A 16,522-nucleotide genomic window follows, 5' to 3' on the forward strand; every position below is an offset into this window, starting at 1 on the left:
CTCTCTCTCTCTCTCTCTCTCTCTCTCTCTCTCTCTCTCTCTCTCTCTCTCTCTCTCTCTCTCTCTCTCTCTCTCTCTCTCTCTCTCTCTCTCTCTCTCTCTCTATATATATATATATATATATATATATATATATATATATATATATATATATATATATATATAATGAAATACCTTGTTCCATAAGAGCGGACAGCGTTTGTGCAGTGGCCTCTCAGACTTCAGCAGAGCTTCCCGTGCTGAAGCAAGACTGCGAGTAAAAAGACGCCAGCATCTCCAGGGTAGCTCTTGTATTGAAAATCTCTGCTAATATGAATATTCGTTCATCGTTCTGGTTCTGGTTCTGGTTGGTGTCGGAAGTAATGCCTTTTGGAACGGCACTTCCTGATGTGTTTTCCTGTCGGTCCGGGTTTTTGATATTGCTGTTTATTTATTGTTGTTATATTCACTGTCTGTTTTTTAGTTTTGCATATTTCTTTTCTGTTTTTGTCTTTTTGTCCAAAATTTTAACAGTATGTCTTTGGTATTTTCAATTTCACTGTTTTCATATAGCAACTCTCCTAGTATGGCATCTGTGTCTTCTTGGTATGGTTGTTGTAGGACTGGGTGTCTCTGTCTTTCTAAGTTGTAGGCTGGACAGTAAAGAATAAAATGTTTTAGGTCTTCCACTGGGTCACCACACATAATACATTCTGTTGCCGCATTTATAAACCTTTGCCTATCTCCAAGATCCATATTGTTGGTCCTTCATCGAAAGAGTATGATGGTAGCTTCCCTGTTGTCATAGATCTTATCCTGCCCTCCTATACTTTGCCTCATCTCCCTGCACATCGTGCACATGGCACCTCGCGAACACTTGATCTTATCTTGATTTTGATACTGCAGGCGACTCGGGATCACTCCTGAGCCGGGGCTTTGGATCGGCAGCTCTTGTAGACGACAAAAGAAAGGCACACAGAAAAAAAGGGGAAAAAAAAAAGAAGAAGAAACAGGAAACAGGATCCTTTGCTCTAACCGTCTGTACATCTGGCACGCCACATTCTCTCCAGAAACGAAACTCCTTCACCGCCTCAATCATCCTTTCATTCGTTTCTCTACTCAGTCCCAGTAGCACCACCATCCACTCCCTCCCCGTCTTTTCCACTCTGCCCTAACTCAGTCAACACCACTTGCATCATCTCATACCGGTCTCTGGCATACTTCACACACTCCAGCATCACATGCTCCACCGTCTCGTCCTCTCCCGAGTCACACATCTGGCACACTTTGCTGCGGGACTCAGACCACCTGTAACTCCTTGCATTCACATCCATACACTGTGCCCTAGCTCTGAAGAGAAGATCACCACCCAGGCTTCCATCGTACCACCTCTCATACATCGGGGCCTCTTTTACCTTGTACCATTCCAGAGTAGTCTTTCGTTCCATCCCATTCCTCCACTCATTCAGTCCCATACTCTTCACATCTCTGTCTATCTCACTCTTCCACTTCCTCACATCCCATTCTGTTCCCACTCTGCCTCCTCTTGTCACGACCCATTCCAGCTCATTCTGATTCACCCCAGCCATTCTCACTGCCCACCCAACCTGTAGACCATTCCTCTCTGTCATTCTCATACACCTTTTCCTCCATTTGCTTCCACTTTCACTCCACAGATACACCTTCCTTGCTATTCTTGCATCATCCATTCTCTCAAGCCTAATCTTGTACCTAAGTGTCGCTTTTATAAGTCTTTCCCTAAAGAGCTCCATCCCATATCCCTCTTAAGGCTTCTACTGCCGTGTACCTCGGTGCATTCAGTGCCAGCCTAGCTACTCTACACTGCCCCACTTCTAACTTGTCAATTTCACTCTCGTTCCATGCAATCACATCCATACCATACATTATACTGGGGACAGCCACACTCTTCCACACTTCTCTCAGCACGTCATACTTACTTGCTCTCATCCTTGCGCGCTTCCTAAACGACCCACCCACTGGTTCACCAAGCTTATTTTTTCATTCTTTGACTTTTCACACCCATTCGGACTCATCCACATCCCTAAGTACTTGTATTCTTGTGCCTGCTTCAACTCATTCTCTCCCAACCTCCATGCTGCATTACATTCATCCTCCGACCTATTCACAATCATCACCTTACTCTTCTCACTACTAAACCTAACTCCAAAATCTCTTCCATACCCATCAACCACATCCAGCAGACTTTGCAGCTCCTCTGCTGACTCACTCATAACCACTACGTCATCTGCATAAAGAAGCACACCTATCTTATCATTCCCCACACTCACTCCTGCATTCATCCTTCTCATTCTTGCTGCTAACTCCTCTGTGTACAGGCTGAAAAGGGTTGGTGACAAAATACATCCTTGCCTAACTCCTCTCTCACTCCTCACCCAGTCTGTTTCTATATCTCCTAAACTGTACTTAGCTCTGGTATCAACATACATGCTACGCACTATGTTGACTATCTTGGCACTCAACCCAATCTTTTCTAGGACTCTACCTAGCATTTCTCTATTCACCCTATCATAAGCTTTCTCTATATCCAGGAAACCCAAATACAATTTACCTCCATCCCTCTTTTTTTCTCAATCATTTCATTCACCACAAACATGTTATCCTCAGCTCTCCTGTCCGCACGGAAACCATTCTGCTCCTCACCTAATACTCCAGCTCTTTCAATCCACTTACACAATCTGGCATTCAACACCGCACTGAACACTTTGCCTACTGTATTGACTAACGCGATCGGCCTGTAATTTTTCAACTCATTCTTACTCTTGTGTCCGCCCTTATGCAGCAGAGTCACCCTGCACTCATTCCACATTCTTGGCACTCTCCTCCTCCCACACCTGGTTAAAAAGCTCAGTCATCCTGTCAATCACAACATCACCTCCATTCTTATACAGCTCATATGGTATTTCATCCGGCCCTGCTGCCTTCCCATTCTTCTGCCTTTTCACACACTTCTCCACCTCCTCCCTGCTGATCCTTTCATCCAGTTCATCTGCATTCCTTCTCTCCAGTGTCACACATCCTTCTCTCGCACCAAACACCTCACCTACACCACCCACTTCTTCCCAGAACTGTCTGATTGCCTCTCTCATTCCTTCCTTCTCTGTTACAACTTCACCATTCACCTTCAAACTCTCCACTCCAACACTGTCTGCCATATTCTCACCTCTCAAGAACTTGTACCATTCACGGCCACCTTCCATGCCTTTCTCTCTTAAAGATTCAATCACACTCCTTTCACAATTTACTTTGGCCTTCACTATCATTCGCTTTGTCATTCTCTGCTGCTTTACATACATTTCCCATGCATTCTGGTACTCATTCTCTGCCTCATCACTTTCATGCCTCTTTTTCCTCAGCCACCTACATTGTCTACTCCTCTTTCGCTCCTTTCTAGCCTCTCTGATTTCATCATTCCACCATGGTTTACGTACTTTCTTTCTTCTTCCTATACTCTCACATACCCTATCTTGCTCTCTGCAGCACTCCGCACATCCTCTACCAGTCTCTCATTCACGTGCTCCACATCATGCATACCTCCATCATCCCAGCTTCTTGCATTCAGGTCCACCTGGAAGTTTTCCCACCCTACATCATTCAGTCTCCACTTTCTCTTCTTACTGACCACTTTCACTTCTTTCCTACCATGCAACAGGCACTCCACAACCAGCATATTGTGATCAGACACAACATCCACCATACCATCCTCATCTATTCATATGTGTGACACAATTTCACGCATTCTTCCATTCACCAACACATGGTCTATCGCTGACTCCTGCTCCCTTGCACTCCAAGTCACACGTCCCTCAGCCGAAGTTACATTCAAATTCTCTAACTCCATTTCATCCACAAAATCCCCAAGCATCTCACCATTCCTGTTCACACGTTCTCCCAGAATTCCTACATGTGCATTCATATCACCCATCACCAGCACTCTCTCCCCTCCATGTTCTCTCACAACTCTCTTCAGTATGTCATACTTCCTCCTGTTCTCCCTCTCAGCTCTTTCACCCATGACAGTCATGTACACCACCACCAGAACCATCTTCACTCTGCCCCGACCATCTGTGCACTCCACTCTCACTGCCAACACATCCTCACTGTTCTCACACGTTCCCACACCAAGCTCCTCTACTTTCAGTCCACTTTCTTTCCTATAGAGAAAGGCTACGCCTCCTCCCTGTGTCTCCCGAGTCTTACGTTCCTTCCCAATCATAGCAAACTCACATCCTTCCATTTGTACCTCATCTCTCAGGTGCGTCTCTGTAAGCCCGACGGCTGTTGCATATTGACCATTTACGTTGATTATACGTTAATATTCCGTTAATACTCAACGAAAGGTACAGTATTTACTGAGAGAGAGAGAGAGAGAGAGAGAGAGAGAGAGAGAGATTTATGACGTCACATCACCATAAGATACGGTTAAACAGCGATGTGGCAACTTACACATGGCTTTCACTACTCTCACTCTCATCTTCCCTACATTTTTTCCGCTCCTATCTTCCTTGTTGCAAAACTCTTGGCTCCACAGTCCACTCCTCCTCCAGTTTGTGAATGAACACGTGACAAAGGTACTACACCTGCACGGCGGTCACGAGGCACCATGAGATCATGCAATTCCTGTGGCAGTGATATCTGTCTTTCTCACAACTCTTAAGAACCTAACAACATAACAAAATTGCGACAAACTGCAAGAGGCCACCACACCTACACATGAACCTATACCTACCTTTTCCACTGATCAGCCCTGTCCATATATTCTGACTTAAGCACTAACAACCTGATTACTGAGTCAGTTCCATTCATCAACCACTTTATTCGAGAACCAGTTTTTTTTTTTTTTCTTTCAAAATCTAAACTTTTCAAGCTTAAACTCAATATTTCTATCTCTAAAAATAAAATATTGTCAGGAGTGTGGCGACACACGCAACGATCACCTACACTTCATACCATGCATGCCTCTTTCATTTCGGAGACCGGACCCCGCCGCGCAAATTGTGTGTGTGTGTGTGTGATATATATATATATATATATATATATATATATATATATATATATATATATATATATATATATATATATAATGTACGGGGGGAGAGAGAGAGAGAGAGAGAGAGAGAATGGCACCCTGCGAAACACGTGGTGATAGTACATTTGGAAGGCAACAAATTCCAATACGAAAGTAAGAGGGGAAGCTAAGTGTTACTTTATAATCTGATGAGAGGCATTTGAGTTGGCATGGAAAAATAATAGCTACAGTGGTCTCCCTGAAGCAGTTTTCCTAATTACGACAATCAGGGGTCGGTGACAGGCAAAGTATGGGCGTCGATTGTGTGAAGGACCGCACTTTTCAGATTGATGCTGCGGTCACACTATCACGATCTTTGCTCCCGACAGCGAATTTTGAGTACATTTATGTATACCTGTTCTTCCTTTGCTCCACAAATTGCTATCGATCCGAGCACTAGAACGACAAGAATGTTAGCGTTAATGACAATCGCATGTCAGTCGCATTGAAAATCGTAAACCGCTCTCTCTCTCTCTCTCTCTCTCTCAGGACACACACAAAGTAAGATTTAGAATAGCATATGTAGATTATAATATGCCTTAACATACACTACATGTGCCCTTAAAATGTTGCGGAAATTAGCAAATTAAAATACAGTCCCCAGCTGTTTGGTTGGCTACACTCACCCCTTCCTTCAGTCCTTCCACAATTTGAAAGGAATCAACACTCATGGTGACACAATGGACAAAGAGAGAACCAGCTGAAGATTTAAGAAATTTTGCTTTTGTGGACCAGAATAGTCAGGCAAATGACAGATTCAGGGAGACCCTCAGTCTGTACTGAAATCACACATGATGACTCATTATTGCCTCAATTATTAAAACTTCAGGCAAGAAATTCTTTTTAGTACTATAAGTATACTTTATTAATTAGAAGAATCTCCAATCACATAAGTACTATCTGTATCTGTACAAACCTAATATTATTTACAAAACTATGTAATAATGTTTTCTCCTTTGTAGACAAACATTATATTACTGTAATGACCAACTCATATGCAAGACTTCATTTTCTTTGTCACTTCAGGAACCCTTAAACTAGAAGTCATATAAAGCTTTCTTTCAGACAGGGACTATACAAGTCAAAATCATCATTAAATCTTTTATGAGAGTTTCCCCTCATTATACAAAACCATTCACCTGGTACCTAATTACTGGAGAAGGTCACATCATTGCCCACATGAGATCACAGACCCATTGATGGGTGATTTTAACCAATAGTAATCAATTAACTTAACAACAGTATCTTGAAACCTTATGTTCTATCTGGCTTCATATTTTCCTGGGGCCCAAAGTGAAGTAATTTTCACTAGTAAAATAAAAGTAGTTTTAAAACAGGACACATTGGTATGGTTCATCCCTCTACACATTCCCAGGAAAGGCACTGTGGCATGCAATATTGAGCAAAGTGAACTAGAACACTTCAGTCCCCAGAAATGAGGCACTTCTTAAATTACCAATCTCAGTGCACTGAAGTTCTTATCATCTGGATGAGGAAGAACAAGTGAGTGTCTTATGTGGAGTTATGGAAGAAGGCAGTGACCTGCCAGAGCCTGGATCTCACGTCACAGGGCAGTCTAATCATGTGTACTTCAGCATCACTGGTACTTAACATATATACTACTTTTCACAACAACAGAATGCCTCTTGGGCGATGAACATGAAAGTTAAGTGAGAAAAAGACTATAGCCACAACCTGAAACACTTACATTTCACTTATATATGTAGTAACAAAAAAGTCTCTATTGAGAAAATACAGTGTTTTCACAGCATCATTAACTTAAAATAAATCCTGTTTACCGGTACTAGACATTGTGATAGATAACCAATTAAATTCATATAGTAAAGTTCACTAATTTTGTTAGTGCATGCCTGCCATGAAGGTGAAGTACTGTATAGCAACGTACAATATAGCACCAGAATATCGCCATTGATAAATGTTGTTAACTGTATAATATCAATATGGATGTAAGATACACACTGTCCAAACATATAAGCTGTTCACTGAACCAAAGTTCATCTTAGCCACATGAATAGGAAGTTTTTGGTTCTTTCATGAAGAACAAAACTTTAAGATATAAAATAATATACATAATTTCACCTATGGCATCCAAAGAATTCAACTTTTGATAACAATTCTACCATTCATACACATTCATATTTGTACATAATAAGCTAGGTCTGAAAGAGAGAGAGAGAGAGAGAGAGAGAGAGAGAGAGAGAGAGAGAGAGAGAGAGAGAGAGAGAGAGAGAGAGAGAGAGAGAGAGAGAGAGAGAGAGAGAGAGAGAGAGAGAGAGAGAGAGAGAGAGAGAGAGAGAGAGTGAGTGTCAAAGCTGCACACCCTGCATGGTCATTACAAATAAACTGTCTCCTGACTACTGCCCCTCATCAATTTTGAGAACACTCATCAAATAAATACTTTGAAATAGGATACATATGTATAATGAAAGGCCTTGGGGAAAAGACTGAAGGGGCTCAAGATGGTTGAACTTTTGCTTTCAGACAGTCCATGTCAGGACCATGTTCAGCAGCACAGCAGGGTAGCCTCAGCTGAGGTAAGGGTGCAGTCACACCAGAGGTGGTCCTGACAACACGCAGCTCAGAATTTTTTTTTCGAGACAAGGTGAGGACATTTTGAGAAAGCAAAATCAATCCACCACTACGCTGCTACCAAGCCTTTACTGCACACCTATCCGGTCACCACTGCATCATCATTACGTCCAACTGGTTCTTACTGCGTGCATATCACATATCACACAGGTGACCAGGCGTGCACCACGCTCTGTCGGTACTCACCACACTCCCACACCATGCAGTAAGTTCTCACTACACTCACATCAAGTCAGTATGATGCACCACCCTCGTCATACATCATATAGCAGTGAAAGTTGAAGAATGAGGCCCCATCACATAACCTCAAATTTTCCATCAGCCTGTGGCAGTGACCAAACTGGAGTCTGTTATCTTGATGCAACCAATCTCTGACCCAACAAGTTCTGCCTTGTCTCCTTCCCCGTCTTCTTCTCCTGGCCGGCATAACAGCAGCAGCATCAGCATCCAGCATCGCTAGTTGTCCTTGGAACAGGACTGTCTGCTACAGGATTTCTTGACTGTTTATGGTAAGGAACCAAACTGAGAGAAACAGAAGGTTCCCACTTCTATATACCTTTTTCGGCAGACATGGTGAGCGACTATTGACTCTGTGCTAACCTCTGGGCGAGCTGGTGCCAATGTAGTACTGACCAATACAGCATAGCAAGCACATGAATGTGCCGAGTACTGACCCAGCACTGTCTTGACAGGGACTTGTTAGTGACCCAGTGTTAACATCGTCAACGTGGAACGCATGGGATGGTTGCGTTGTAGCAATTTATTTCCGTCCCTGCCAAGTCACCATCCCGTCACAAGATCCTCACTGCATCAAGGCTGTAAGCAGTACGTCACCACTCCGTCACAAGGTCCTCACTGCATCAAGGCTGTAAGCAGTACGTCACCACTCCGTCACATAACAGTCACTGTCCTGTCCTAAATCATTCACTCGCTACATAAATTTTGAGCAGAATCAAAATTGGTCCACGTCTTTGCCATCCTTGCAATCCACACTACACCACCACTGTGTCCCTTTTGGTACTCACTGCGTCCATCTGGTCCTCACCACATCCAGGCAAAGTTCCCAGGACATGGTGGGGATGTAGTAAGAATGGGCTCTGGTGTGACTGCTCTATAAGTACAAGTTCTACTCTGCTACTATACCCACTCTTACCTTGATCCGTGAACCTTTATTTCTCCCACCAGCCAACCGAATAATGGTCATTTTATTTATACAAACACACACACACACACACACACACACACACACACACACAATATATATATATATATATATATATATATATATATATATATATATATATATATATATATATATATATATATATATATATATATCTCACTAAAAAAGGAAATGGTGTATATCTCTGAAACCTCTTCCCCTTCCCATAAAAACCCTCAAAAATTGAGAATAAAGTACTACGAGTATAAAGTTTATAAAATCATATACCTTATCTTAATTTCCTCAACTCTGAGTCAATATGTTGCATTTGGCAATTGACATTTATACCATATAATCCTAATAAAAGGTAGGCATAAATGACCTTATATTTAAGCATTATATTAAAATCTCATTATTTACAAAAATATATACATATGTAGCAACATATTACTATTAATCAGATCCTTCAAGGCTTCAAAGTTCCTCAGCTAATCACACCTACCAATAATTGCCCACTATAAACTCTATTCAATCTTAAACTCTCAGTTTAAATAAGTGATAAACAAGTATTCCAAAAAAAATATAATGAAAAAAAAAAAAAAAAAAAAACTTTGCATGAGTCCCCCTTCAGACCTAAATACAGTAAGTAATGTATGTCATGGATGTGAGAATATGGTATGTGAATAAATATGAAAATTTTTATGATTTTTTTTAAACACAATATCACACTGATCAGCAAAAACTTATTCATTACATTTTCTCTGAAATACTAAGTTGATTTCATAGAACTTCACACCAACTTCAGCTCGTTCATAGTTGCAGGGATCCTGTGGGAAAACACACATTATCACCACAAATCCATGTGTATCATGGAATGCATAATTTGTTTGTTCTTTATAAACTGACATGCATCAGAATGACAATGTATATAAATAGCTAAACTTTGGTCAATTTCAAATGTAATAGTTTTGCATCAAAGTATATGGACACTTAGGCTATTGAGGAATTCAACTCACATGCAGATGGAGAAAACATTCTCTTTGAGTTTAGTGAAATTTGCCATGACTTATTAAATGTTAACTTACTTGAAAAAAAAAAAAAAAAAAAAAATTGTAAACAAAGTAGCAAGCTATGCATACTTACCACATCTCCTTCAACTAACGATATCCTGAACTTGTAAGCCACTTGCCACCACAGGCCAACATTTGTGAGTGAAACATAATGGTCTTGAGGAGTGGTTCCTGGTGACTGAATCACCTCTGGCCAGGGAATGTCTATGCTGGATGAGCACTTCTCAGGCTGCAAGCTGGGCCCAGTGCTATTGATAGCACAGAATATTGGTTGCTGGACTGTGAAGCTGTAATAAGCAACACACCTTAGAATGTTGTACCTTTTCATGGTCCTGAGGCAAGGCTGAGTATAACTAGGACAAAATATATTGTGGATGAATCCAATCAAGAGATAGATACATATAAAACTAAATAATTTAATTAATACATATGTGAAAGATGACAAAAAAAGGATATAAAAAATTTTCTCAAGCACTTGATGCTTTAGTGTATTGTAATACAAAAAAATTAGCAAAATCAGAATGACTAAATTATACATTGCTTGGTAGATAATTATGGCTTATGAATGTTCTTTGGTTATCATCATTAGTTCATATGTTGTGTTGGTCAACAAAAGTCTCCTACTAATGGCTGGAAAGAGATCAAGGCAAATGACACACAACATTGGCTTTGGGGATTTTAACAGGCTGACTGAGTTGCTAAGTCACAATTCCTCAGCTTATCCTCTGATGGGGGACTGGATGAGAGTGAAAGACAACAAATATAAATAAACTTCACTTCAAGTGGCAAAAGAAGATTACATTATTAAAATAGCTTTAAGAAAAAGCTATCAACAATCACAATGTTTACTTATATATTTGACATGGGCCCTCATTGGTTAATAACTCACCTAAAATGAAGAGTGAGGTTGGTGTGGGGCATAAACCTTGATATGGGGAGGCCATAAGTGTAGTTCATAGCATTAGGTCCCAGGCATCCTGAAGAGTCCATAGAATTGAGGCAGTACATGTGGTTGATGGTCGTGTTTAACTCGACTATTTCTATCATTGGGACTGTGATTCTGTGCTCTGAAGAAGAACAATTGATGAAATGTTAAAAATGTTAAAAGGAAGATATCAGGCTATTGTTGGTGAAAGTGCAACTAATACAGCAAATAGTGGCTCAGCCTTTCACTTCTGAAACTCATTCCCTTTACCCTTTGTTTGAAGCCATGAAGAATTTGTCCTCCAACTTGTCAAAAACTTTTTCAATAATAAATGTAAAAATGTAGCCAGATCATAATCTTCTCATGACTTGCTGTCTTTGGCAAAAATATCTCCAACATTTTTTTTCCTTTTCATGTTTCTCTACTCAATTTCATCCAGATACTTGTAGCTCTACGGCCATATCCTTCATTTTCTAAAGCTGAGAAGAAAGATGCTGCAGAAAACCTTTGATGACAACTCCACAACGGATGATTCTGAGCTTATTTCCTTTTCATTGCCACCCTTCATCTCTTCATATTGATATTTTCTATGTCCCTTCTTGATTTGATGCACAGAAGATTCAGAGTCCTAATGGAATCCCCCCAAACCATTTTCTGTGACTCCTCACATGCTCATTCCTTGCCTCATCAAAATCTTAACTGGAAAATTTCATATCTCTCCCAATACTTCTACTGCTAGCTGCTACATCTATATCTATGTATGGAATAATGTTCCCATACATAAGAAGGTTCAACTTACAAAATCTCACCTAAACAGAATAAAATTATCATAGTAAGGTCACTCTAAAGTGGTCATTTTGGCATGGCTGTGGGTTTTGCGGGGATTCCCCCACCATTGCCACCTCTACAAAGATCAAAGGCTTGCCTTCTTTCTCCAACCCAATTCCACCTTCTTATCCTCTGTTTCTGTCTTTATTTCTTTCCTTCTATTTCTATATAAATTGATGTATTTCCAAAATCATTCTAAATTTTGTTGCACATCACTAGTGAGGTAAAATTCAAGGCATATTTTTTTTGTATAAAGGTTTCCCCTCATTGAATGTGACCTTTCTGCTACTTCCACCTGACTTCACTTGCCAGTCAGTCCTGACCTATAACAGTCTCAAATCTCATTACAACCTTTTACCATTATATTCATGCTTTCCTTTCTTCTGAATTAGCTAACTGTATACCTCTCTCACTCACACAGACTTGTTGCACAAGGCTTTCCATACACTGCCTCCCTTATCCTCTCCACTTTACTAATGCAAGAGTTAATCAGTATCTCCACTCTTTCATTCCTCTCACTGGTAAACCCTGAAACTCTCTTTTTCTCTTTCTGTATTTCCTCCTTACAATTTGGAGTGTTTGTCAAGACATCTCAGGAACAAAACTGGTAACTCTTTATTTTTATTTAGGAGTGGCATTGTGAGTGGGCTCTTTTTCTTTTAAATAATTTATGTGTTATTTGCCAAACTCCTCAACACATGAAGAAAATATTAACCTCTTCGGTTCGATGACACGTTTTTACATGTATCTGCATAGTATATGCGATTTTATATGGCTTCAGAAACTTATGTGTAGATTTAAATAGTGAGGACTTTGACCATTAATCTTCTGACCTCCATAGACCCTTTTTAATGTCAATAAAATTGTCTAATCACATCAAAACTCAAGGTAAAAATGCATCCCATTACTGAAGAGGTTAAAATGACTAGATTCAGATTTCAGCCAAAGCCTCACCACACTGCAGCAGCTGTTCTCATACCTGATGTGGACCGCAGGCGTAACTGAGAATGCGTGGAGCGTTTGGTGTGGATGGATCTTTTGCTGAGAGTCTGCTTGATGCTGCGGGAGTTTGATGGTCTGTGCATACGAGCTCTGTGCCGTTCCAGGAGTGCCAAGCGGTCCATAGAGCTTGATTTCTTGCTGGGAATGGGCTGTGAGGTCAAGAGTTAATCACTATGGATACTAATGCATCAATCACCATGGATATCAATGTCTTCAGTAACAGCACTCCTTATCATGGCCCATCTAAGTCCCTTACTCTTCAGAACTTAAAGATTGACAAAACTTCACATAGAAAAACATAGGGAAGGTGAAAACGTTTGGTCCCTCACATCTTATCACAAATATTCAATTTCAGTGTGTTATATGAAATAAGTTGGGCAGTTATCTGCTTTCACTTATTCCAAAGCTGGTCTTAGTTGTAATCAAGAACCTGAGTAAAGGAGCATATTCAATCCACTTTACATAATACATACATTAAAAAAAAATCACAATGCAGGTTGCCAGTCATAAAATAAAAGTAACAGATGATTGACTACAGTACATATTTAGTTTAAATTTTTATGATGCTTCAACAACCTATATAAATGATGAGGGAGCAAACCTGACCACCAGTGAGGTACCTTGAAGCGGATGGCGGCAGGGGTGGTGGAGTCATTGACAGTGTTGGGGTCACTAGTGGAGAGCTTGTTGTTGATGACTTCACCATACTGTGACACTGTTGGTGACACTGTCGTGGACACTGCAATGAAAAAAGAAAATATACAAGTTATCTTAGATATATTTAATGCTAGTTGCTGATACACACTTCACATGCAAACTTGCAAATCTTAAGTGATACCAAGGAAAAGATACAGTAACTGCAGATATCAAACTAGACACCATTTACTATACAAGAATATTATTCCTTTCTTTTCTTATAAAAAGTATTACCTAACTGTATAATTTTGTGGCATGTGTGAGGCCTGAGGATATAGGAATTTCCATTGTTTTAATATGAAATACGTACAGTGAAAAGTAATACTGTATTGATGAAAATTTTACAGAAACATTTACATATTAAATACATGAAACACTTTTTTCCTGAATATGCCTTGCTGAAATTTGTTTGGCACAAGTCCAAGGATCTGGAACGGATCAAGGAGGTGACACTGAGGTACCACTGTCCTTTGTTTTTTAATGTTTTTTTACATGTCAATTGAATCATACACTCATAGTTGTAACATTTAACCAATCAGAAGGAAGGAAGTACACCACCCTGCTATAAAAGGTTAGGGCTTCTCAACATAATGTAAAATGTATAAAGCTACTTGAATGTGATAAAGAGACAAAAAGCTGGAAGAATTCTAGAGACCTTTCTTGTATCTTACTTTATGTATCTAAGAAATATCTATTTCCTAATTCTCAAATCATTAGTCTATGAATTACCATCAACTGAGGACACAATTAATTACAAATAAGGATAATGAAATGAACAAGGCAGCTTCCAGCATCATACTGACCATAAGGAACAATGCGGCGTGAAATGGTGATGGTGGTGCCTGCAGTGTTGGGGCTTGGATGCACCTGGCTCACCACTCCTGTCCAAATGCTGGGGCTGCAGCAATAAACCTATGAAACACAATCTGTGTAAAGGCTAAAGGAAAAGTCATTGTACATAGTCATAATGCACATCCCAATGGTTCTGAAGCTATATCTTCCTTTACATATAATATTTTACTTCCATGTGGAGTACATGCATAGCTACTTCTGCTCGTAATTCTAAAGATGAATAGAGCAAAATAAAATGATACTGGAAACAATAATTGCAGTTATGTAGATTTCATTTCTTTGATTTTGATCTGTCTCTTTATAAGCTCTCCATCAATGGAGTGGTGACGGCATGAGTAGGTCTATCCTATTTCTTCATATAAACACTTTACTTTTATTTTCTTATTCTCTCTTTTCAATGTTCTGTCTCCTTCACTATTTGGCTTAAGAGGTGATGGGAGAATAAGAAGACAATATATCAAAATATTGAAAAAAATACATGAAGCAGATCAGTAAATTCAGTTTCTACAATACAAGTAATACTGATATTCATAGCAGGTAAGAGACAGAACAAGTGATACAAGTAAGGATTACACACACATTCAAAAACTGAAATGTGTACAAAGAATTGGAGGCAAACTGATATTAGCTGGACTCAAATCGTGTTTGTTAACTACAAGCTATAAATTTTACTGATATTCAAGATCTGGAATTATGAAAGAAATTTGTCATGAAGCACTCACATCACAGATGGGGTCTTCACTGGGGCTTGGCTCGAGACAATTTTCTGGTTTACCAAGCACTGGGGGTCTGGGATGGAAGGAGCCAGAAGTGGTGGTGATGAAAGGCTTGGTAGTGGTGGTGAAGGTGAATGAGGTGAGGGTTTGTCTGGTGGTTAGTGGTTGCAGGGTTGAGGTGGACATTGATGAGGATAGGGTAATAGGGGTAGGTGTGGTAACTCTGCAAGGAACAAAGATAGAACAATTGGTTATGATCGAGTGACATTTTATAAGCAATTACTCTTGAATACTGAATACTGTGTTTCATTTGTTTTTTCTGATAAGAAATCAAAGTAAGGTTTTCCTTAATTAAGTAAAAAAGTGTTGATAAATTAATACTGCTGAATCAAAAAAAGGTAATCTATGAAAATTACAATGTGCATCATAACAATAGCTAAGTAAAATTAAGTCGTAAGGAGATGAAAGAAAATTGTACTTACGGTGAACTTGATGTGCTTTCACTTCGTCTGTCTTGGTAATCAAGGATGTAGATGGTTGCCATTGCCATCAAACTGTTAAAAAGTTCATATATCCATAAACCAATAACTAATGTATTAAGAGTCACCCTCTCTCTGACTCTCTGACTATCACGTTATACAAGGCAGATATTCTTTTATTTCAGCAGACTAAGCTTTAAAAACAAAAGGATCTTAATGCAAAGATGCTCCAAACATCCATAATAAGAGGTCATGAAATGTTTTTAAACTGAAATAGAGATAAAAAATTCTCATAAAAGCTAAATATGTAGAGTATTTCTTAACTACATAGATATAAGGGTTTTTCAAATATTATCAGACCTTTAACAGACTACATACACACACACACACAAACACACACACACACACATATACACACACACCTGACAGATATCCTTGCATAAAAGGGAGACAGTGACCACAAAACATCATGCCCTGACTCTTATTTAAGACTAAGAGTACAAGGAATGCAGTATTTAAAGGAACATTTAAATGAAAAAGACAACACATGACGCTAACACAGACAATATCAATAAATTAACAATGAAAATCATGAAAATTGTCTAAATCTACAAAGTTTATACATAAGTGAAATAGTATACCAGAATGCCATGATGCAGACTAGGGCAATGGTGGTGACCTGCAGTGTTTTATTGCTGCAGATCCCATCATCATGGTTGCTGTTCATGTGCTTGTGACGCTTGGAGCAGCTACGGCTTCTGTGGCACACAGATGACACACGGGAAGTAGCTGTCGAGGTTCAATTAATTTATTATATATGTGCATATGTCTACACACACACGCACACTCTCTCTCTCTCACACACACAAACACACACACACACACACAAGGGAAGATGTCTAAGAGATATAAAAAAAATATAGTTTCCCGCAAAGATGTGTTGAGACGTGGAACAGTCTGAGTGAAGAAGTGGTGACAGCAACGAGTGTGCATAGTTTTAAAGAAAAATTGGATAAGTGTAGATATGGAGACGGGGTCACACGAGCGTAAAAGCCCAGGCCCAGTAAAACTACAACTAGGTAAATACACACACACA

At 39.7% G+C, this 16,522-nt stretch overlaps 1 protein-coding gene across 3 annotated transcripts in view; it reads right to left on the reverse strand.

The window, feature by feature from the left end:
• Window positions 1–5,933: 5,933 nt before the first annotated feature.
• The window catches only part of LOC123516592 (myelin regulatory factor-like protein), a 47,889-nt gene continuing 37,300 nt past the window's right edge, over window positions 5,934–16,522 (reverse strand). For all 3 annotated transcript variants that reach the window (XM_045276112.1, XM_045276111.1, XM_045276110.1), the window contains 9 exons: window positions 16,068–16,215; window positions 15,430–15,501; window positions 14,954–15,170; window positions 14,183–14,291; window positions 13,304–13,422; window positions 12,661–12,832; window positions 10,818–10,995; window positions 10,002–10,215; window positions 5,934–9,685 (listed from right to left, as the gene is read on the reverse strand). In XM_045276112.1, the coding sequence (XP_045132047.1) occupies window positions 9,602–9,685; window positions 10,002–10,215; window positions 10,818–10,995; window positions 12,661–12,832; window positions 13,304–13,422; window positions 14,183–14,291; window positions 14,954–15,170; window positions 15,430–15,501; window positions 16,068–16,215 (1,313 nt within the window). In that variant the 3' untranslated portion in view covers window positions 5,934–9,601. The remainder of the gene's footprint in view (window positions 9,686–10,001; window positions 10,216–10,817; window positions 10,996–12,660; window positions 12,833–13,303; window positions 13,423–14,182; window positions 14,292–14,953; window positions 15,171–15,429; window positions 15,502–16,067; window positions 16,216–16,522) is intronic.

This window comes from Portunus trituberculatus, chromosome 41 (assembly GCF_017591435.1).
Source record: "Portunus trituberculatus isolate SZX2019 chromosome 41, ASM1759143v1, whole genome shotgun sequence".
Classification (NCBI taxonomy): domain Eukaryota; kingdom Metazoa; phylum Arthropoda; class Malacostraca; order Decapoda; family Portunidae; genus Portunus; species Portunus trituberculatus.